At 38.9% G+C, this 18,972-nt stretch overlaps 1 protein-coding gene across 4 annotated transcripts; it reads right to left on the minus strand.

The window, feature by feature from the left end:
• Positions 1-296: 296 nt before the first annotated feature.
• Positions 297-18,948, minus strand: TMEM242 (transmembrane protein 242). Of its 4 annotated transcripts, XM_085543491.1 has the most exons (5): positions 18,788-18,948; positions 18,043-18,143; positions 14,585-14,722; positions 3,444-3,556; positions 297-1,413 (listed from the first exon to the last, which is right to left on the minus strand). In XM_085543491.1, the coding sequence occupies exons 1-4, from the start codon at positions 18,897-18,899 to the stop codon at positions 3,473-3,475; spliced, it is 435 nt and encodes a 144-aa protein (XP_085399617.1). In that variant the 5' UTR covers positions 18,900-18,948; the 3' UTR covers positions 297-1,413; positions 3,444-3,472. The 4 variants fall into 4 exon arrangements, with proteins under 4 accessions (XP_085399617.1, XP_015713757.2, XP_015713758.2 ...); XM_015858271.3 differs by lacking the exon at positions 3,444-3,556; XM_015858272.3 differs by lacking the exon at positions 3,444-3,556 and having other exon boundaries at positions 18,306-18,948.
• Positions 18,949-18,972: the final 24 nt, after the last annotated feature.

An 18,972-nucleotide genomic window follows, 5' to 3' on the forward strand; every position in this document is an offset into this window, starting at 1 on the left:
ATGTCATCCATTATACTTCAATTGTGTTAAAGATATTATTCTAGTGCTGTCATATTTCATAGGAAAAGCACATTTCTCTATTATTCATCTGACATTTAAAGGTTTTTCTTTTTTCTTTTTTTTAAAATTCTTTCCTAGAAATATAAAGATTTAATCACAAAAGACAAGTTCTAAGCAGACTATTAAATCTGGCAGCTCTTAATTGGACTGTGTGGAACTGATTAAAAAAAAAACAACAAACCAAAAACCCTGATAACTGAGCATTTACTCCACAAAGAATTGTTCACTGATACTAATTTTTTTTTATTGTTGTTTATTTAATTCTGCAATTTTACAGATCTACAGTTCTGCAAATACAGTGTTTGAGTACGACATTATTCTTCCTACTTTACGCCCATGCCTTATGAGATTACTGCAGTGTGGGAAAATGACACATTGCTTCTCCCGATAGAAGAGCCACAGGAAACACTGAAAAATGCCCCCCAGAAAACACACACATTGTTGGCTGAAAATATCTGTTGCATAGGTCAGACTGGACATAATGCTATTTTATATATTTTTCACTTATATTTTATATATTTTTCACTTACAATATTCATACAAATATTTTATACAAGCTGTTAGATTCACAATTGTGGGATGCAATAAAAAAGCTGAAAAAAGAGTGCACTTCATTGAGATCTCCACTGCTGCTCTGCAGAGGAACTCAGAAGGTCATTACCTCTGTATTTGATGGTTTAAACTTTCCAATCAGACAAAAGCAGCTTGGCTTAGACACTTTCTTTGATACAACTTGAAATACCTCCTTTATTTTAGAAGAGTGCACTGTAACCTTTATCTTCAGGCCCACTGATGGACCTTTGATAATTCTCTTGATGTTTACATTCCTAATGATGCATGTAAATGGCACTGAAAGCACTGTTCCTTGTTTCCTAGAGAAATTCCCTAAAATCACTCTTGAGAGGCAGGATGGGGTAAAAGTTTATTAAGATTTTGTCCTCATATTTATGATTAAAGTTTTTTTTTTATTTAAGTCTTCATAACTTACAGTCTTTTTTCAAGTTGGAACCAACTTACCTCAGAAGGTTCATTTTCTCACAAACCAACCAAACCAAGCACGCTGAAGAAATAAAGTATAAATTATTATTTTAATTCTCTTGCCACTAAGATGTTAACCAGTGTCCCCAGGTTCAGTGAACTCCATCGGTAAGTTCTCAGTCTGATTTTTTTTTCTCTTTTATCCAGATGAGAAATTTCTTCTGCTTCTGCTCCCATTCTTGCTGAAAGAGCCATCTCCAAATGCTTCTGATTCTTTCACTTTGATTTAAGTAAGTCTTCCCATTCAACAGTAGAATCACTATTTTTCGGAATTGCTGGAAACATTGACTGCATTTTAGTTCGGAACTCTTTCATCTATAAAAGAGGTTAAGAAATAAAAGTAGTCAACTATTAATAAGAGGCTTATTCCACATAGCTGTTTGAGGTAAAGAACATGTAAAAAGGCCTTAAAAATGCCAGCAAAGTAAGACATACCCTCTAATTATACTGGCTCCTCTATCCCCACATCTAAAGAATCACACAGGGGTGTCTAACTTGGACCACTTGTCTGAATGATTCACTACCATAACATGAGCTATTGTGTGAATATCTATGTAAATATATATAAGTAATTTTCTGTTTGGTGTAAAATTACTTCAATAGAATGCAGCCATATTTTCAATGCAGTGCCTTATTCTGCACTTTATAGAGATTAAAGGTCTGTTATAATAGGTCTGTTAGAGGATTTTAGAACAACATTCAAGAAAATGTTTGCTTGGACAGTTTTGGTTTATCCAACAATATAGATACAGGAGATTAAAGAAAATGTTATTAAAATTTATATATTAATAGGTAGGAAAAGAAAATGCATAGTTATACATAGGACCATGCTTTTCTTCCTTTATCGGTAAATTAAAATGTGTGCTATGAAGAAGAAAGATGGCTGTCTTTATATTTGGTATATTAATGCATTAAAACCAAATCGATATTTATGGTAACCATTTTATCACCAATGGCTGATTCTATTGTCCTGACAGGCCAGAACTGAGAGTTATTTTCATTAAAAATCACTTCTATTTGATGTTACTGTTCAGACTTAATGGATTCTCTTCTTCCAATATTTTTACATACGAGGGCTCCTCCAAAAGTAATATCTTCTATTTTATTATGCTGGTCCACGATGCTCAAAGCAAGCTTGACTGGAAAATAAAATACTACAAATCTATTCTGAAAGAAAGAAAAAAAAGTTTCTAGAAAGCACTAAAACTGCTATCAAATGTAGGTTTAAGAGTACTCAGACTTTTCTCAGAATGCTAGTTTATGTTCTGCAGGTAAAAGCAACTCATTTTCTGGAAAAGCAATTTTCCTTTAGCAAACAGACAGAATGTGAAATACTTAATGCCTTTTTTTGTTCATTCTCAAGTCCCTGTGATAAATTTCTTCTGCCTTATCTCCTCAGATTCTGATGCTTATTTGTAAAATCACATTACAAGCAATGCCAAACCTAAGGCCATCACTTCACTCTTGTAAGCATTTGTATTTGTTTTCATGACTGCCTTCTGTACAAAATATTTTTAATTGCAGTTCATGGGTTTGACTGTTTTACTTTTTTCTCCAGACTTTCTTCTTTTCTGATTCCCATGCTGGACAGTGAGCTACTTTAATAAATTGTAATACTAAGCTGATCACAACTGTGAATTGACTTTTCAACATTATGCCTTAGGTTGTCAGCTATTTAGGAAAGGTGTTCTCTACAGTGACTGGCATGAGCCTAAGAATACCTGGTGTCTTCTCGAGGTGTCTGATTGGGGTCAATTTGTTCACAATACAAATCCCACAGCTACAATTACTTGAAGTTTTCATTTCTATGCAACTTAAAAATCCTGCATCCTACTATTTCTCTCCACAATAGTTTTTGAGTAATACATTAAGCAATGTAACTGGTAATACATGCAGACTTTTATTCTTTTTCTCTCTCTTCTCAGTAAGAAAGTGCAATATTTTTTTCACTAGAGCTTCAAATAGCATTTCTGAGGTATTTCTTTCTCATCTGCACCACTAATACCATCAGCTTTTGAGTTTCTTCCTCCATTTCCAAGTTCTGCTAGTTACATAAACTCAATGTATTTTCAAATCCTGGCCACTGTCCTCCCATTACTCAAAGCTCCTTTACAGCTCCCTAGCCACACTGCCTAAAGACATGGAGCAGACTTCAAAAATGCCTTTCTCTGACGGAGTGGGACCAGTGTATATAGACATAAGTCATGATGGAAACTGCAACACAGTTCCTTCCCTCCCAGCGTCAGCATCTGCTGCTTGTGAATCCTTCTAGTATCAAATTTTAGGCTGTGACTTCTCTCAGTCATTGACCATGCACTCTGTACCTTGGCTGTTGATTGACCGACCTGTATTTAGTATAAATTTGGCCTCCAAACTAATTCATGCTGGCAAAACACTTGTTCTTGATTGCATTTGGTTGGTAGCATTGTCCCAGGCCTACCACAACCTCAGAGGATCCCTGTAGGGAAGGTAAACTTTTTTCAGTAAAGATACAAATGAGGTATCCTTCTGTGAACTGGATTTCCTGGTATCAAGTCAGCCTTGTGCACTGGAGTGAGCTTCTTGTGAAGATCACTAACCTGGCTTTATATCATATGGATACCACACCATGATTAAGGAGGGAAACCCCGCAATTCAGAACCCATGTCTTGCCTTGCCTTTTTTTCAGAGATAAACTGCTTGTAGAAGTCTCTTCTCCTCTCCCCAACCCAGAAATCACCTGTATTTCTTCCAGATTCCATAATACACACGCCAGTGGTCTCAAATCAACAAGCATTAATTTAGTTAGAAAAGGTAATATGCCTACGTACTAAATACCAGAACGTTCAGAAATAATTTATTGTAGTAGCAGCTTATTTATGATTGTCAGGCACACTGACCCTGGGGCAGTCGGCTCAACTGTGATGTCTCCAATTAATAGTATAGTGAACCAAGCGCTAAAAGCTGAATGTATTCTACCTCTTTTGGCTGCCTTCAGGATCGCAGACCACTCTCTCAAACCCTGCTTCTGAACCCGGTGGCACATAAACAATTTGCAGCACATTTCTTGGTTTAACATTCCAGCATTCTCTGTTCCTGGAGGCAACTCTCAGAAGTGAATTTCACTCAAGTGATTTTTTTCTTATTTTTAATCACAGGCATTGCAAAGCTTGATACTGTTTTTTCTTGCCAAATAAATTACAGTAACTGTTCCACCTTTGACTGTCAGGCTTCTTTCTAAAAGGGTATCATCTACCTTGCTGCATTAAATAATCTGTAATAGCTACAGATCACTGTTATTTTCTTATCTTAACCTAATGATCCTGCCTCAGGTGGCAAAAATATGGGGACCTAAAAGCATCTTCCAGTTAATAATGTCTTTTTAATGTACATCGTTGACAGAATGTCGCACAAAAATTGGGATAGCACTATTACAGAGAGCACTTACGTGGCCGTTCATATTAAAATGAATGGAAGAGAGGCTTAAAAAAGTCTATTTGAATCCTAGAATGAAAATTTTGCAAAGAAATGTTTTCTTTAATGTCTGACATTCATAATAGGCCAACCCAGATTCTAGAAATTATTAGTTTCCTATTTTAGTACCTTGTACATTATCTTCCAAGTGAAATGAGGTTAGATCCCCTGAACTGGAATAATGACTGAGAGCACAACACAGCGTGTCCAGGCCTTACATTCTCATCAGCCACCTTTCACCTCACAAGGAACCAAGATGAGACAGGCTGCCTTAGATTTAAGAGCATCTGAGAGGATTGTTCTTGCTACCTTTTCCCAAATCTCGAAGTGATTGCTGTTGCTCTTGGTAGCAAACGCTTACCAAGGTCTGAGTACAGAAATAGCAGGTTATTTGTGGAAAACAGCATGCACTGAACCCTTACAGCACTCCAAGAGCAGAGCAGACAGCCTGCTGGCTGAAGGCAATTCTCTGACTGCCACAGTAAATGGAGTGCTTGTTGCAGGTCACCTTGCGCCAGCCTGCACACTGACCTCTACAGTAAGCACAGAAATTAGTGCTCTGGTTCACATTCTTGGATCTTACACTTCACTGGTAAAGGTGTTCAGGTTACTCAGAATCCATGCATCTCTCACTGGTAAGGCACCTGCTCTACATCATGAGCACGTCGCAGTTCACTTCAGTGTAATTTCTGTGCGAATGGCACTTAGCTCCCAGTATTGGGATTCTTAACTGGTAGCTTGGAAGTTTGTTTCTACACCTCTGTAGTAAGAGGAAGAAGATGAAAAATAAAAGAGGTGTTTAGTTATTTGTGCTCAATGGGAAAAAGTGACTTTCATTTATATACACGAGGGTAGTAGTCTTGTAAACTACAGTCTTAAAAAACAGTTACTTCTTTATACTTAGAGCAATATGAGTATGCCTTAACATTCCGTGGATAACCAAGATGATCTCTCTGAAATAGAAGGCCAAGAGCTTAAGTTGTTCCAGGGACGATATCTCAAAGCAGACAATGTTAACGTTTCAGTCTCAAGCCTGTACCTATTGATTTCAGTGATGCTGCACCAGACTTCCAAACAAAACCAATGGCACAGAGTTCAGATGACACCATCTTGTTGCAAAAGGCTTTCATGTGATGCAGAAAAATTGAGTGATTTTTTTAAAAGCCACTGAGGAACATTCAATTTATTTCTGCAGTCTTACTTTCTAATCTGGGTTCCTGAAAAGGACATCCACACGATTAGTCTTTTATGGCATGTTACTCATTTCTCCTTAGTCATCCTGCACAATTTGAAACACTAATGTAATCTACAATTTAAAACAGTTAAATATATAAATGTATGAAGCATGCTAGTTAATGGACCCAAAGCATCAGGATGAGTGTTCCCACTGCACAAGCTCTCATGCTCTGTAATTTGGATTTCCGAATTGAATGAAAAACCTTAATTGTCTGCAAGTAGGTAGAAAATCTGTCAAAAGATAACCTGAGTCATTCTTTCCTCTGTATGACCAGGAATTCCCAGTATGCGTTATCCAGAAATGACAGCAATGGTTGAGAAAAGCAGACAGTGAGAATCAAAGCCTCAGCCTTAAGCAAGTCACAAGCCTTGATGCCCACAATGGGACTGAATTGTGTGCAGGCCACACACTGGAGCTCTTTCTGTATAGAGTCAGGATGTGGACAACCAAGCACTTTCAGGTAAGCAGAGCAACCTGCATGAGGACAGGAGTACATGATGAGCACGGCCATGTTGCCACACTTGAAGATGCCATGGTACTGAGATGCAACATAAAAACTTACAACAATCAAGTAAGCTTTTATTTAGATTTTAGTCATACATTTGTAGTTTGCATTACACAGAGCCACAGAGTGTGCTGATCCACTTGTTCACTTCCAGAAACCCGCAACTGCTCCAGAGGCAACATTCAACCAAAGACTGAGTGTTGTTTTATTCTATCATGGAATCACAGAATGCTTTAGGTTGAAAGGCACCTTAAAGCCCACCCAGTTCCAACCCCCTGCTGTGGGCAGGGCTGCCCCTCACCAACTCAGGCTGCCCAGGGCCCCATCCAACCTGGTCTCAAGCTGCTCCAGGGATGGGACACCCCAGCTTCTCTGGACAGCCTATGTCAATGCCTCATCACCCTCCGAGTGAAGAATTTCTGCCTAAGATGTAACTTAAACTTCCCCATATTTAGTCTGAAGTAATTTTGCCTTGTCCTACCATTATTCCATTGTGTAAAAAGTCAGTCAGTCTCCCTCCTGTTTATAAGCTGCCTTCAAGAACTGGAAGGCCTATCTAACTTCCCAACAGTTTGATGGCAGCTGACATTGACAAGTCTCTTCCGAGACACTGAAATAATTCCCCAAGAGAGCTATAGTTACCATCTTCTTATACTCTTGAAATGCTTCCTTACAGATTTCCCTAAAGATAGTGCAGATGTAGCAGCTTTCCACTAAGAAAAGGATGATCTTATTCTTCAAATAAGTATTCTGCTTTATCAAGTACGAACAAAGTTCACAGGTTTCTTGTATATATCTTCTACTCCTTGTGTAAAATAAAAGCAGTACATATGTGTGAAGGCAAGTCTTCTCCACACCAAAGTAATTAGGTAATACAAGCAGTACAGACAATATGTGTATAAACAGAAGGAGGAAGTGTTAATTTGTACTGGTACTAAATCTTCCTTGAATTTAAATAAGCATTGAGGAAGTAAAATGATGTTAAAAAACTGAGCACGTTTGAATTATTTTGAATTATAAAGAAATAGGAAATAAAAGATTATTTTATTATGCAGTCAAGTATGTATAATAAATCAAGCATGGTAAGGAACAGAAACATCGTGAATAGACTTAAATAAAACTAAAGTTAAAAGATAATAGCAATAAAAACATCTAAGAATGATTCTCAGATGATCCTAGAATGATTCTAGAGGATACAATGCTTTTGTAGCAGCATTTGGACATCTACAAAATAGCATAAAAAATTTAGCTTCCGCAAAATGTCAGTATTTGATTGAGATCTGTACATCTTAGTATTATTTATGGATGGCAAACAATTGTGACGACTATGTCTCTGTAATTGCATTTTATTTTTTAAAATCATCCATCCTTAGACCCAGTCCTCATTTGTATTTATAATGTACTTGTGAGTACAGTCTCAAAAATAATATCAAGTATCTCCCAAAATAGATGGGGTGATGTTAGCACTGTTTTGCTTGGAATGAGTATTCCAAGGCAGATTTCCTCTAGATAAAAGAACCTGGCATTGGACTTGTCCTTACCAACAAAACCATAGCAAGCATATAATCTCTGTATTGCTTTTAATTGCCTTGGATGTCTCTACACAGCTGTGCAATTGTATTAGATTGCTAATATTTTAAAGGTTAAGATCGATGAAAAAGAGGATATTTCATCAGGAGTCACCATAAAAATGATAACTAATATTTTGTATCTGTATTAGTCACAAATTACTAGTTCTCAGTATTTTTTTTTCAGCTTTCCATAGAACAGATATACGAGTAACAAACCTACATATGAATCATCCTGGCCCTCTTCCCTTGGGAGAACAAATGCTTTCATTTCTGAGGAAATTTATTGAGGGCATAAAGAGCAAAAGGGCTCTTAAAGCATAATTTATCTTGCTTGTTAATTGTTCCATGGCTCAGTGTGACAGTGCTGAAACACTGTTATGCTTTTAAAAGAAGGCTCACAATCCCTGTTATGTAAAAATAATAATAATTCAAAAGAACAAGAAGCATTCATAGATAGGTTTTAATATCCGTCAAGTACTCTGCAGCTGCAAATTTTTAATGTAAAGAAAAGCTGCTTATCTAAAGGGAGGATTTACAACTTAACTGCAACTTCTAGAAAACTGTGAAACATTTTCGAAGGATTTGGTCCTGTTGACAAACAGCAATCAAAGTGTAAGCAAACTGGAATTCAGCTTAATAGGATTATCGACGTCAGTTATTCCTGTGAAATAAGCACACTGAATGCAAAACAAGTTTAAACAACATAATGCTGACAGTCAGCTACATGGGAATCAGAGTCTGCAACTCCCTGAAGTCAGCAGGTTGAGGATTAAGAAGAACGAAACACTTGGGGATAGAGGGATGGGTCAGGAAGACCTTTTCAAAGAACAGGGAATAATTTATATCACAAAGGTAGACCCTATGCATTTCACTCATCAAATAAAGCAAGGGATCACCATGGTGTGTATCTTGCTTGTACAGACAGGCTATGCTTCTGCCTTTCAAAAAACACCAGTTTAAGCAGCAAAGGAAACAGCAAGAGACAGACCAGATAAATCACTCCAACTGCAGCCCTGCTTTGCTTTAGGCTTTTAATTTATTATTTTACTATAACTTTAGCTTAATTAAAGATCAAAATGAAGTAGTATCACAGAAATAAAACAATGGAACTTGGGCCTTGTTCAGAGACAAAATAATATATTTCCAGGACTATGCTGTGACCATAAATTTCTTCAAGTATTGCAACTGCAGGTCCCCTTTAATCCTCGCAGACACAGCTCTCTCATCACTGTAAATGGCAGTGCTCTATGTGCTTTCAAGGACATACCTGAGACTAGAACTGCCTAAGTGCCACAAAGTTTAGACAATTTATCATCAGAAAATAATTTATAAAGGACTAATTTCTGATCACTTCCCTCTTACCGCTGATAACCCAATGCTTATAAATACATTGTCTGGGCAGCTAGTAACACAGGAGGAGGAATCACAGCTCTACCAGATGTGACCAAAGATCTGAACATGAAATAACTTCTTATATTTAATGAAATGAAAAATACGCCAAACCCATTATTTTCTACAAAATTATTTTCAGCACCTCTGTGTTATCCATCAGGATACAGTCAGCTCGCTGTACCAGGAGTCTAAAAGATAATGCCATGATATGAAAGTTATTAGGTAGAAAATATACTTGTTGTTCAAAGTTATATGTCAAGTGTTAGGCCCGTGTTTAGTAATACATACATTCTTCTGTTCTGTGAAGTGCCTCACAGTGGGAGGCTGCAGGCGTGTCTGAGTGAACACTGGAGTTCAGACCAGGAAAGTGCTTTGGTTGTGAATCTCCCAGTCGTGCATATCAGGCATGAGCTGACCAGTCTCAGAACACCCCAAATGGATGTCTTTAGGGTGAAACAAAACTGGACATGTCTTCTATGCACATCTAGCATACTCCAGCTGCAAGCAGGCATTCACATCATGGGACAAGGCTAGAGTCAGCTCAAATTTAAAATATCCCCTGGAATGTTTGTAGGTATTAGAGCCTGTGGCCCAAACTGCTTCATTGGCCCAGCGCTGTTGGTCAGTGACACTTGCTGATACATCATCATCAAGTCATCATCATCATCAAAGATGGACTGCTTTCCTAAGAGTTCATTGGAAATTAGTTAAAAAGTCACATGCTAGTGACATGCTAATGAAATGTTTACAACATCTGGATAATTTCTGCATGGGGCCCAATATACGTGAAAAGAGAAAACCATCCTAGGTTCTGAAATTGAAGATTTCTCTTTTACATTAATAAAAAATAGGATTTAAACCACTATCAAACCAAGTCCTCACTGACCCGTCACTTTTTATTATAGGGACAGGAGCTCACTGAAATTTAGTAGGGATTATTACTTAGCAGCCTATTCGAAGATGACAACAGTGACAACTGCAGCCAAGGGATATTAACAACCCATCCTGAGACTGCATAAAATTTTTTATATCCCTTACCAAGACATAAAGATCAGTTGCTTACTACCACTCCTGAGTTTTCATACTAGCATAAAAATCGGTAGGCTTACCACCCTTATCAATAAAGCCATTTGAGAGCTGGAAGGAGGCATTGTGACAGCACTGTTTAAAGAACACTTTGAATGTAGTGGCGTTCTCTCCCTCTGCCAGCAGATGTAGCTGCAGTGCAGAACAAACTACAAACACATCCCCAAGCCCTTTGGCCAGGTGTGTGAGGCTCACATGCCCTGCCCTCTCACACCAAGCCCTATGGGGAGTCTGCTTTGTGCAGGTGGGTATAGCAGATAGGTGTCTGAAAATATAGACGGTTTTTTTTTTCTTAAAAAGAAAACACAACAACTACAAATCCCATCGAAGCAGTCCCATTGCTGGGTTTAGCTTTGTCCTTTCTGGTGTGTGGAAGATGCTCACCACCTCTTCCTATGCAGGCAGCTATGAAAGGTCTCACAGCAGGCACACTGACAAGCATTCATTCACACCAGTTCAGCACTGCACTGTTTCAAACCAGAGTGTGGCCAAAGTGAGCAGGGTTCAAAGGGCATGGAACACACTATTGGCTGCACCTCTCCAAATGTACTGCCCAGCTTTGCCTTTCTCCTCCTTTAGAGTCAAAGCAAGCTGTGGTGTGCATGACCTTCAGCAGTTCACATGGGTTCATCAGTCAGGGGCGGAACTGCTCAGTAGCACAGCTGACTAGCCAAACATTGCTGTGAGATCTTCGAGCCATCACATCTGATTTTCCACTGTGGCTTCTTACCATGTTTTACACCCTGAAACAGTACTAGGCATTAAACAACACAGCAGCTTGGTTTCACTTGACTCAGAGCACTCCTCCAGACTGTAAGTGAAAGTCAGTCCTCTGTTCACTGAGAACATGCCAAGACAACCACAAGGACAGAGCTGGCAATGGATTTGAGAGCACAGTAGAATTAATGTACTTTTATGTGTGACAGATGAAACTTTTTTGTTTGCTAAATGAAACATCTGTGGTGTTTACAATTAAAACTTTATAATGCCTAACAATACTGAAGCACCATATGAGCTGTTGACAACATTGTTATCAATATTACCAGCAGCTCTTAAATGAAGTCAGTGCCCAGCTGAGAGAGGTCAGCAGAAGGAGTAGACCACTAATTAGCACACCCCAGAGGCAGCTGGCTATTGTTGAAGGCAGTAAGCTGAAGGAGCAGGGCAGCAAGCTCTTCTCCTTGTTCAGCTGCCAAAAGTTTAGTTATTAAGATCACAAAAATTGAAGGCATCAAGATGAATTGAGGTTTCTCTAAGGTCACATATAAAACAGCACTTTCAAAAATTAATGTTTGCTTTAAAGTCAGAGCTTTCAGATATATATACAGTGTGTTTAGCTTGAAACTGAAACTTCAAATTCTTCACATCTGTGGTATGGGGAACCTGCAATTGTCACTGAGTGATGGTTTTCACAGAATTAAACTACACTGAAGAATCAAGATATTTGTATTCAGGTAAGCCTACAAAAGATTCTTCTCAAGTTGTTCAACTTAAAATGTTCATTTGAAAATGTTGAGATTAACATAGAATCTGCAGTAGCTTTTGTGGTCTAAAAGTTAACATATGAAGAAATTTTATTTTACTGTAACTCTAATAAATATTTTCACACAGAATGAAAATTATTTTTTGTGACTAACTAACAACAATTAGTTTCAACAAATGTATCTTGTGTGTCCCTAAAAGTTAGCATTGGAATTGACTGATTGTTAGTATATTATTGTTCTTACAGAAGCAGAGACAAAGAATTTTCAAAGTTATTGTGCTTCTCTGAAATGGGAAAGCCCTTTCTCAAGATAAGCATATACCTAGGAATCCAGAACTAATGATGTGCCAGACAGCTTGTAACACTTAACCTCAGGTGCTCATGAAGATGATACTTCATGCACAAAAGTAACACCTTGAGATAGTATTTCCTCCTGTTATGTTAAAGCAGCATTCAAAGTGTCAACGACAATAAAAAATGGCTTGTTATTTAGAATTATATTTCTAGAGTCCCTTTTATCTGGTCAGAATATTTAATCTTTTACACACTTCTGATATTGTACTTCTGGTAATTTTAAACACATATTTAACATATTCAATAAAATGGGACAAAGAAATATTTGGCAGAACCTTAAAAATCTAAATTTGCATTTATGCTGTAATGAGTAGCACTATTTTATGAGTCTCCTTCTCCCCACTGGAATTTAAATCTATAGCAGAAGCAATAAATATGTCAGTGAAAAGCAAGAGGGAAAGAGGGCTGCTCAAAATTATTTGCAGCACCAGCCTCTTGACAGAAATCTACTTCTTTCAGTGTCTGCAGTTCCAGCTGTGCTGTGTTGTGGAACAAACACATTCTACATAAAGAAACCAATATCAAAAGGTGTTTGCAAGAGCATCTTAAGATGCAGTTTGCTGTATCTCCTTTCAAGACTGATGCAACACAGAATATAATAAAGAATGACTTTCTGATGATAAATGCTTAGCTAGTTGCACTGCTGCTGTGCCCTTAACAATACGAGATCCTGCTGTCAGACTGAGACATTTCCTGGGCTTAGCCACTTCAAGCTTGTGTTCTTCTTCCCTGTCATACAGTCTCAGTGAAAGCAGCCTCACAAGAAAACCAAGCTACTGTGGGTCTGGGTCAGCATTTTCCACATAGACAAAATTTAAGCTTACTGACAAACAGTTAACATAAGTTGCTACAAGGGTCATACTGTCCTTCAGCAGGACCAGAAGTACTCTGAGTGAAAACAAGAATCAGCAGCATGGTGTGAAGTGAATCCTTTTGGCTGATGATTTAAGTGACAGTAAATTCAGCAGATGGCTACAGCTTAGCACAGAGAGAGTATAAATTGGTGTGCTTGCTCTTCTCATTTTTCTGTTATTCCACTACAGCCTGACAAGCAGGACTTGAGTACAAACAAAATGCATTATAGCTGCACCTTATGTTGTGTTTTCCCTTATTGGCTCTTACCGAGAATCAACATTAGAAACCAAGGAATTTGTGCATGCTGGGACCAGTATGGTAACTGTTGAGTCATGGCCTGAATCACTGATAGAACACCTGGGGAAATAACCCAGTCAGCCCTTGGAGCACAGGTGAAGGCAATTCAGCTGTATGACTGGAAGAGGTGGAGCTTGGCTGCACCTCTCTTAGACCTCATTTAAGGGCTGACTGCCACTGGGGAAGTGTCTCTGGTTGGAGATCCTTTCCTTGTGGAGTTTCTGTTGTGAGCCTAGTTCTTCAGAGATGGGTGAGTGCTTCTTATTTTGTGATACCTTTCTATTGCACTAGTCCCTTTGCCATGACACCTTTTCTGTCGCTATTCCATCGCACTGATCTTTTTGATTGTCACAGGACCCAGATGGCTAACTCACAGGATTTACTAGCAGAGTGGACAAGTGAGAACTTGAATTAAGGTATTAATGAGAATAGCGTTAAGGTGGAGCAATATATTGCTGCTTTTAGTGTTGGGAGATTGTGAAATGCTCTGCTGGAAATAGAAGTAATTTTTCACAGATGCTAAGGAAAGTTTATTCACTCCCACCCTTTAAAAGGAAATGGAGCTCTGCCATCTACAGAGTGTTTCTTCTGTCATGGTTCACTACCAGGGGCAAACCAAAATGTTTACATGAACTCCAGTGTTCACACTGAACACAGTGAAATACTGGAACACAAGCACTTTATTAAGGATAGCCTTTGCCCATTGGGGCATACAGATGCTTCCTAAATTTCTTTGCCTTGATGAGGCACATCGTGGAACATCACTCTGTTACGCACAAATCCTCTAACTTCCATCCCTTTGCACCTTACAGAAATGCCCTAGAAAGAAAGCTGTCTTCATCCCTATTTTTCTTGCGTCCTCAATGTCCTGATGTAGAAAATAGAACTTGGACAGACAGAAAGCTATAAGGAAAGGATTTGGGGGTAGCCTTCAATTCAATAAGCAAAGGATGCAGAAAGTTTGCAACCACTATTTTAGTCTCTAGAGTAGAACACTGACTCTTTTTTGAAGAATTTGACATGTGTGCAAATAAGCACAAGCAGGACAGAACTGTTCTTCCCCTTAAACTGTCTTCTCCACAACATCCCATTTATAAATGATGCAAAAATTACTTTCCAGTCTACACAGCCCTCTGTTTAGTCACTGTATGTGCTGGTAATCAAGGGTACTGCCAGGTTGAAGTAGTACAGAATATGATGAATAAATCTGGAAATAAAAATACAGTATTTGGAGGATTGTATTTTCTACTCACACTGTGAACACCCAGAGCCTTCCAGATGGCAAAACTTAGTAATCCAACTCCACACCATGCATACAGAGAGCCCCATCCTAGGGCACGTAAGGCCAGTGATGAGCCACTCTCAGGTAATGCAGCTGTAGCAGTAATACCCTAGAAACAAAAACAGACTGGTCAAGACCAAGTGAACAATAATTGGATAAAAAGGAAAATAGAAATAAAAAAGATAACTTATTACTCTAGAGTTTTTCTTCTCTTGCCAGTTTATGTTGTGAGGCAACAGAAACTCATGTTATGGATGCCAGCAGACCCAAAGCGCCAAGCAAGTGGATGTATAAGCTGCTTTCTCCCCAGGAACAGCTTTCATGACTGCCAGTAGCACCAGGGGAGTTTTTAATACCTAAAGATGCTGAAATGAACAGTTTAATGGGCACAAGAATCTGATAGTTATCCCACCACTCAAAAGCTGCAAGTGAATCAAAACAAAGACATCTGCATTGGAACGTAATCCTTTTACAGAACTGATCTTGGTACAATTTCTTCAGGGGTGGTGTGAGTGGGCATGACTGCTGGCCTGTAAGTCTTTGTCTAAAAGTCTAAGTTGCTGTAATAGTAGGTTAGGAAACTGGAGGAATCTGCGCATCTTTCAGCTTGATGTGGAATGTAACAGTGACTGAGACCAACTTTGGGAAGCTGCAACTCTGATGGAGTTCTAGAAGCTGTTTAGGAAAGTTTTGAAGAGAACAAATAGCAACATTAAGCCTCGTTTCCCTGCAGAGTTCACTAAGTGGCAACAAAGATTGCACTGCTCCATTTTCACGCTTCCCATTTTTATCAAAAATAACAGTGGGTGTTTTTTGAGATTCTGTTGCTTGAGTCTTCCATGAGATGTGTTGTGAATGTATGAAACACTTGAGAAAGTCATCTCAGGCCATGAGGAATGGAGTCTCAATCACAAAACAGAGTCCCAGCCACAATAAAAGCTTTGTCACAGCACATCAATATAGGGTGCAGCTATGAAGGGCACGAACACATGGTGGCTCACATCAGTCAGTTCACACCAAGTGCTTGCTGCTAGCCAGCCATTCTTGGATGGCAAAGCCCCCTGCACCGTACTTAGCTGTTACAGGGCAGCTTTAGTCTCTTTCAACTTCTTTCTTTGATGTAACTAAATGCATGTACGTGTCTATTAGAATGTTATTTGGGCAGTGAAAAAGCATCAGTAGTTGTTGGATTTTTTCCTCCCAATTTTATATTCATCAAAATGTTAAAATGATCCTCAGACAGCGCTTAGTATTAACATTTGTCTTTTGGATGTAGTTCTGGGCAGTTACTCAAGGACAAACACCAGCATGCAAAGGACTCAACTAAAATCCATTTTATTCCTCATTTGTTCTTATTTGGACATCCCGAAGTGGAAACTGTTAATACTGTTCATTAAGTATGTATATATACACAGGCACACACAATAGATCTCTAACCACACCATTAAACTGAGTTTTACTGTTTCCTTCCTGCGGCTAATGAACTTTCCTAACTCTTTCAGTAGAGATTGTACCGAGTAGATTTAAAAATGCTGATGATTTCTGACATTTTCCTGCTTCAACAGCCTATACATATACAGCGTAGAACTTCCATTTGGAAGATGGAAAAAGAACGGACAAAAATATCCTCTACAAAGAATCTTTAAATAGGAGTCATTATCTGTGAAAACTGCTGGCAAAAATAACTCAACCACTATTTAAATGCCGGATTGTCTCAAGAAAAAAAAAGAAGTGCTATGTGGAAGTGGTTGATTTGGTTTCACTGACAGCAGTCAAAAAGTGTTCTGTTCCAAGCTGATTCCTGAGGGATGTCAAGTATAAAGACAGGGATTTCTGTAAACTATTTGTTATAAGATTATCCAATATGCTGTTCAGAGAGCATCAAAAAAGCTGATTAAGAAATGCTAAAAAATTAAGAGGACAACAGTAGAATACTATGACAGCATGGGGGAAAAAGGTGCAACTAAGAACATTTTTAGGAGAACAGTTTTAATCATGAGCCTGTTATTGTAGACCTTGTATTCTCTTTGTTACTGCTCCAATACTGTAAAAAACAAAACAAACCTATTTGAGTTGAAAAAATGTGCCATTGAACAATGCTCAAATCAGAAGAAAAGGCCAGGAGAATACAGGACAGGATTTGCTGGTTTGTTACTCAAAATATACACTTCACACTTAATGTATTTTATTTTTGGAGGACATGGGAGGAAATGAGAAAGGCCTCAATTTTCCAACTGCCTCCTTGTGAACAAGAATGTGTCTGAAAGGAAGCTGTGCCTAAAATACATACATTCAGCTTCATCAGTTGATTGTTTTCAGTGCATTCACTGTTTCATATGGCCTAAGCCACAGTAAAACTAAATTCTGGTAAAACTGGACATTTCTCACAAGAAGGCTGTTGCACTTGAGTACTTAAATTTAATGCACATTCCCCCTTCCCAAAAGATGTTTTAAATGCAAGTCTCTGCAGAGTTTCATCATGAAACATGATTATGTATTCTCAGTTCTGAGTAAATTTGGGCTCTGGTTCTACAAATACTTCCTTTTACTTAATTTCAATTACATGGAAGTTCATTTGCAGCTTTATCTCTGTCCAGTAACATTGATGCTGTTCTGTAAGACTACTCTTGTCATATGGTCTGAAACCAATCATGAAGCCAAGATGACATGATGCTACATCTTCTCCATTAAACTGCTATTTATTTTTTTCTCTAATTCAACTATTTGAACTGGTCACAGACTGCATTGGGTTTGTTTCTTGTTTCTGTTCTGACTTGCATGCTGCATTTTCATGGACACAAAAGGTGACACAAGCCAGCAAAGATGCTGAAAGAAGGGGACTTGCATTTCTCCCCAGCATGAATTCTGGGATGGCTGGAGTACTACTTTCACCAGCAATGCTGGCTTATGTTTGCTTGAAGTATCTGTCAAACTATGGCCTCATCCTAAATGGAAAAAATGTTATTTAGGGGTTGAGTGTCTAATATGGATGCAATTACCCTTAGTTACTTATTATTCTTCTATTACTAAAATAATGTGATATTTTAATAACAGCCAATGACCTGTAGTAACTATAAATTTAAGTAATCTTTACCTGTTTGGTGGTAAGATCTCAGACAACCCCAAAAGGCAGTTATGTAATTCACAAAGTCTAGCCTTCCCCTTTGCAATCTCTCACCTATCACACCTTTACAAGAAGTATCATTTCCTTTCTACACTTTGCAGTGCTTAAGTTGAGCAACCCAGAAATCATACTCTATTCCTAGCAAACGTTTGATCCTACTCCTACTGACTTGAAGTCTGGTGCTCTGGCTGTCAACTTTGTATAGCCAAACTGTAAGTATATCAGCATTACTACAAAGCACTTTATGCATTGTTGTGTTTTATTTCCTGTGCATTGCAACTGGAAAACAGTTTAAATGAACAAACCTTACTGAACCATTTTGGGTTCTTCTTTTTTGCCATGGCAAGTGTGGTACCAAAACCTGCTATCATTCCCGCTGTAGCAACTGTACCTAGGAAAATTCCACCTGCCAAGAAAAGTTTAAGACATAAAAATTAATATCTTGTTTCCTAGAGGGAGGAAAAAAAGAAAAACAAACCTATTTTGGAAGCAACACCTGAAAAAGGAAGGTCTGTCAGCATATGCTGAGGGGAAAGGAACAGTTGTCCAAATTATTTATATGAACTACCTGTGGTAAGGAGGAAAACATATCTTGAAACGGAGCCTTTTGGAACCAAATAGCAGTAATCTATTTGCAAACTGCACAAAGCAGAAGTCACCCACATCCCAGGATGCCTTTCCACAGCACTTCCAAATTTCCATGCTCACTTTGCAGCCTCTTTCACTCCAGAATCAAGATGCTAAAATCAGCTCTGCGTTACAAGATGTGCTTCTCCTTCCGCACCACTGGTGACAGCCATCTGAAAACCTGCCTCAGAAGTCCATTCTATAAGTAACATGTTCTCTCTGGCACTGTCAGCTTTATGTTCTAATGTTTTTTTCCAAGAAGAACAACCCCGAGGCTACGACTGAGCACCCTCCATCTGGGACAGCGTCCCCCGGCTCCCGCATCCCGTACATCCCCAGCGCTCCCTCTCAAATCTCGGCCAAGCACGCCCCACGTGCTGCCTCCCGAAGGGGAGGGGAGGAGAGGAAAGGCGCTTCCTGCACCTTTGATGAGGAACAGCTCGTCCTGGGAAGCCGAAGAGCTCCCACGGCCCCGGGAAAGGGGAGTTCCCAGCGCGGGATCCAGCGGAGCCGGGGCGTGCGGGGAACCCCCCATGGCCGGGCTGCGGGAGGACGCGGCGACACCAGCACCCAACCCGGAAGGAAAAGAAGCGGGGCAGGGACGCACG

This window comes from Coturnix japonica, chromosome 3, assembly GCF_054131305.1.
Source record: "Coturnix japonica strain WE chromosome 3, WE-NBRP24, whole genome shotgun sequence".
NCBI lineage: Eukaryota > Metazoa > Chordata > Aves > Galliformes > Phasianidae > Coturnix > Coturnix japonica.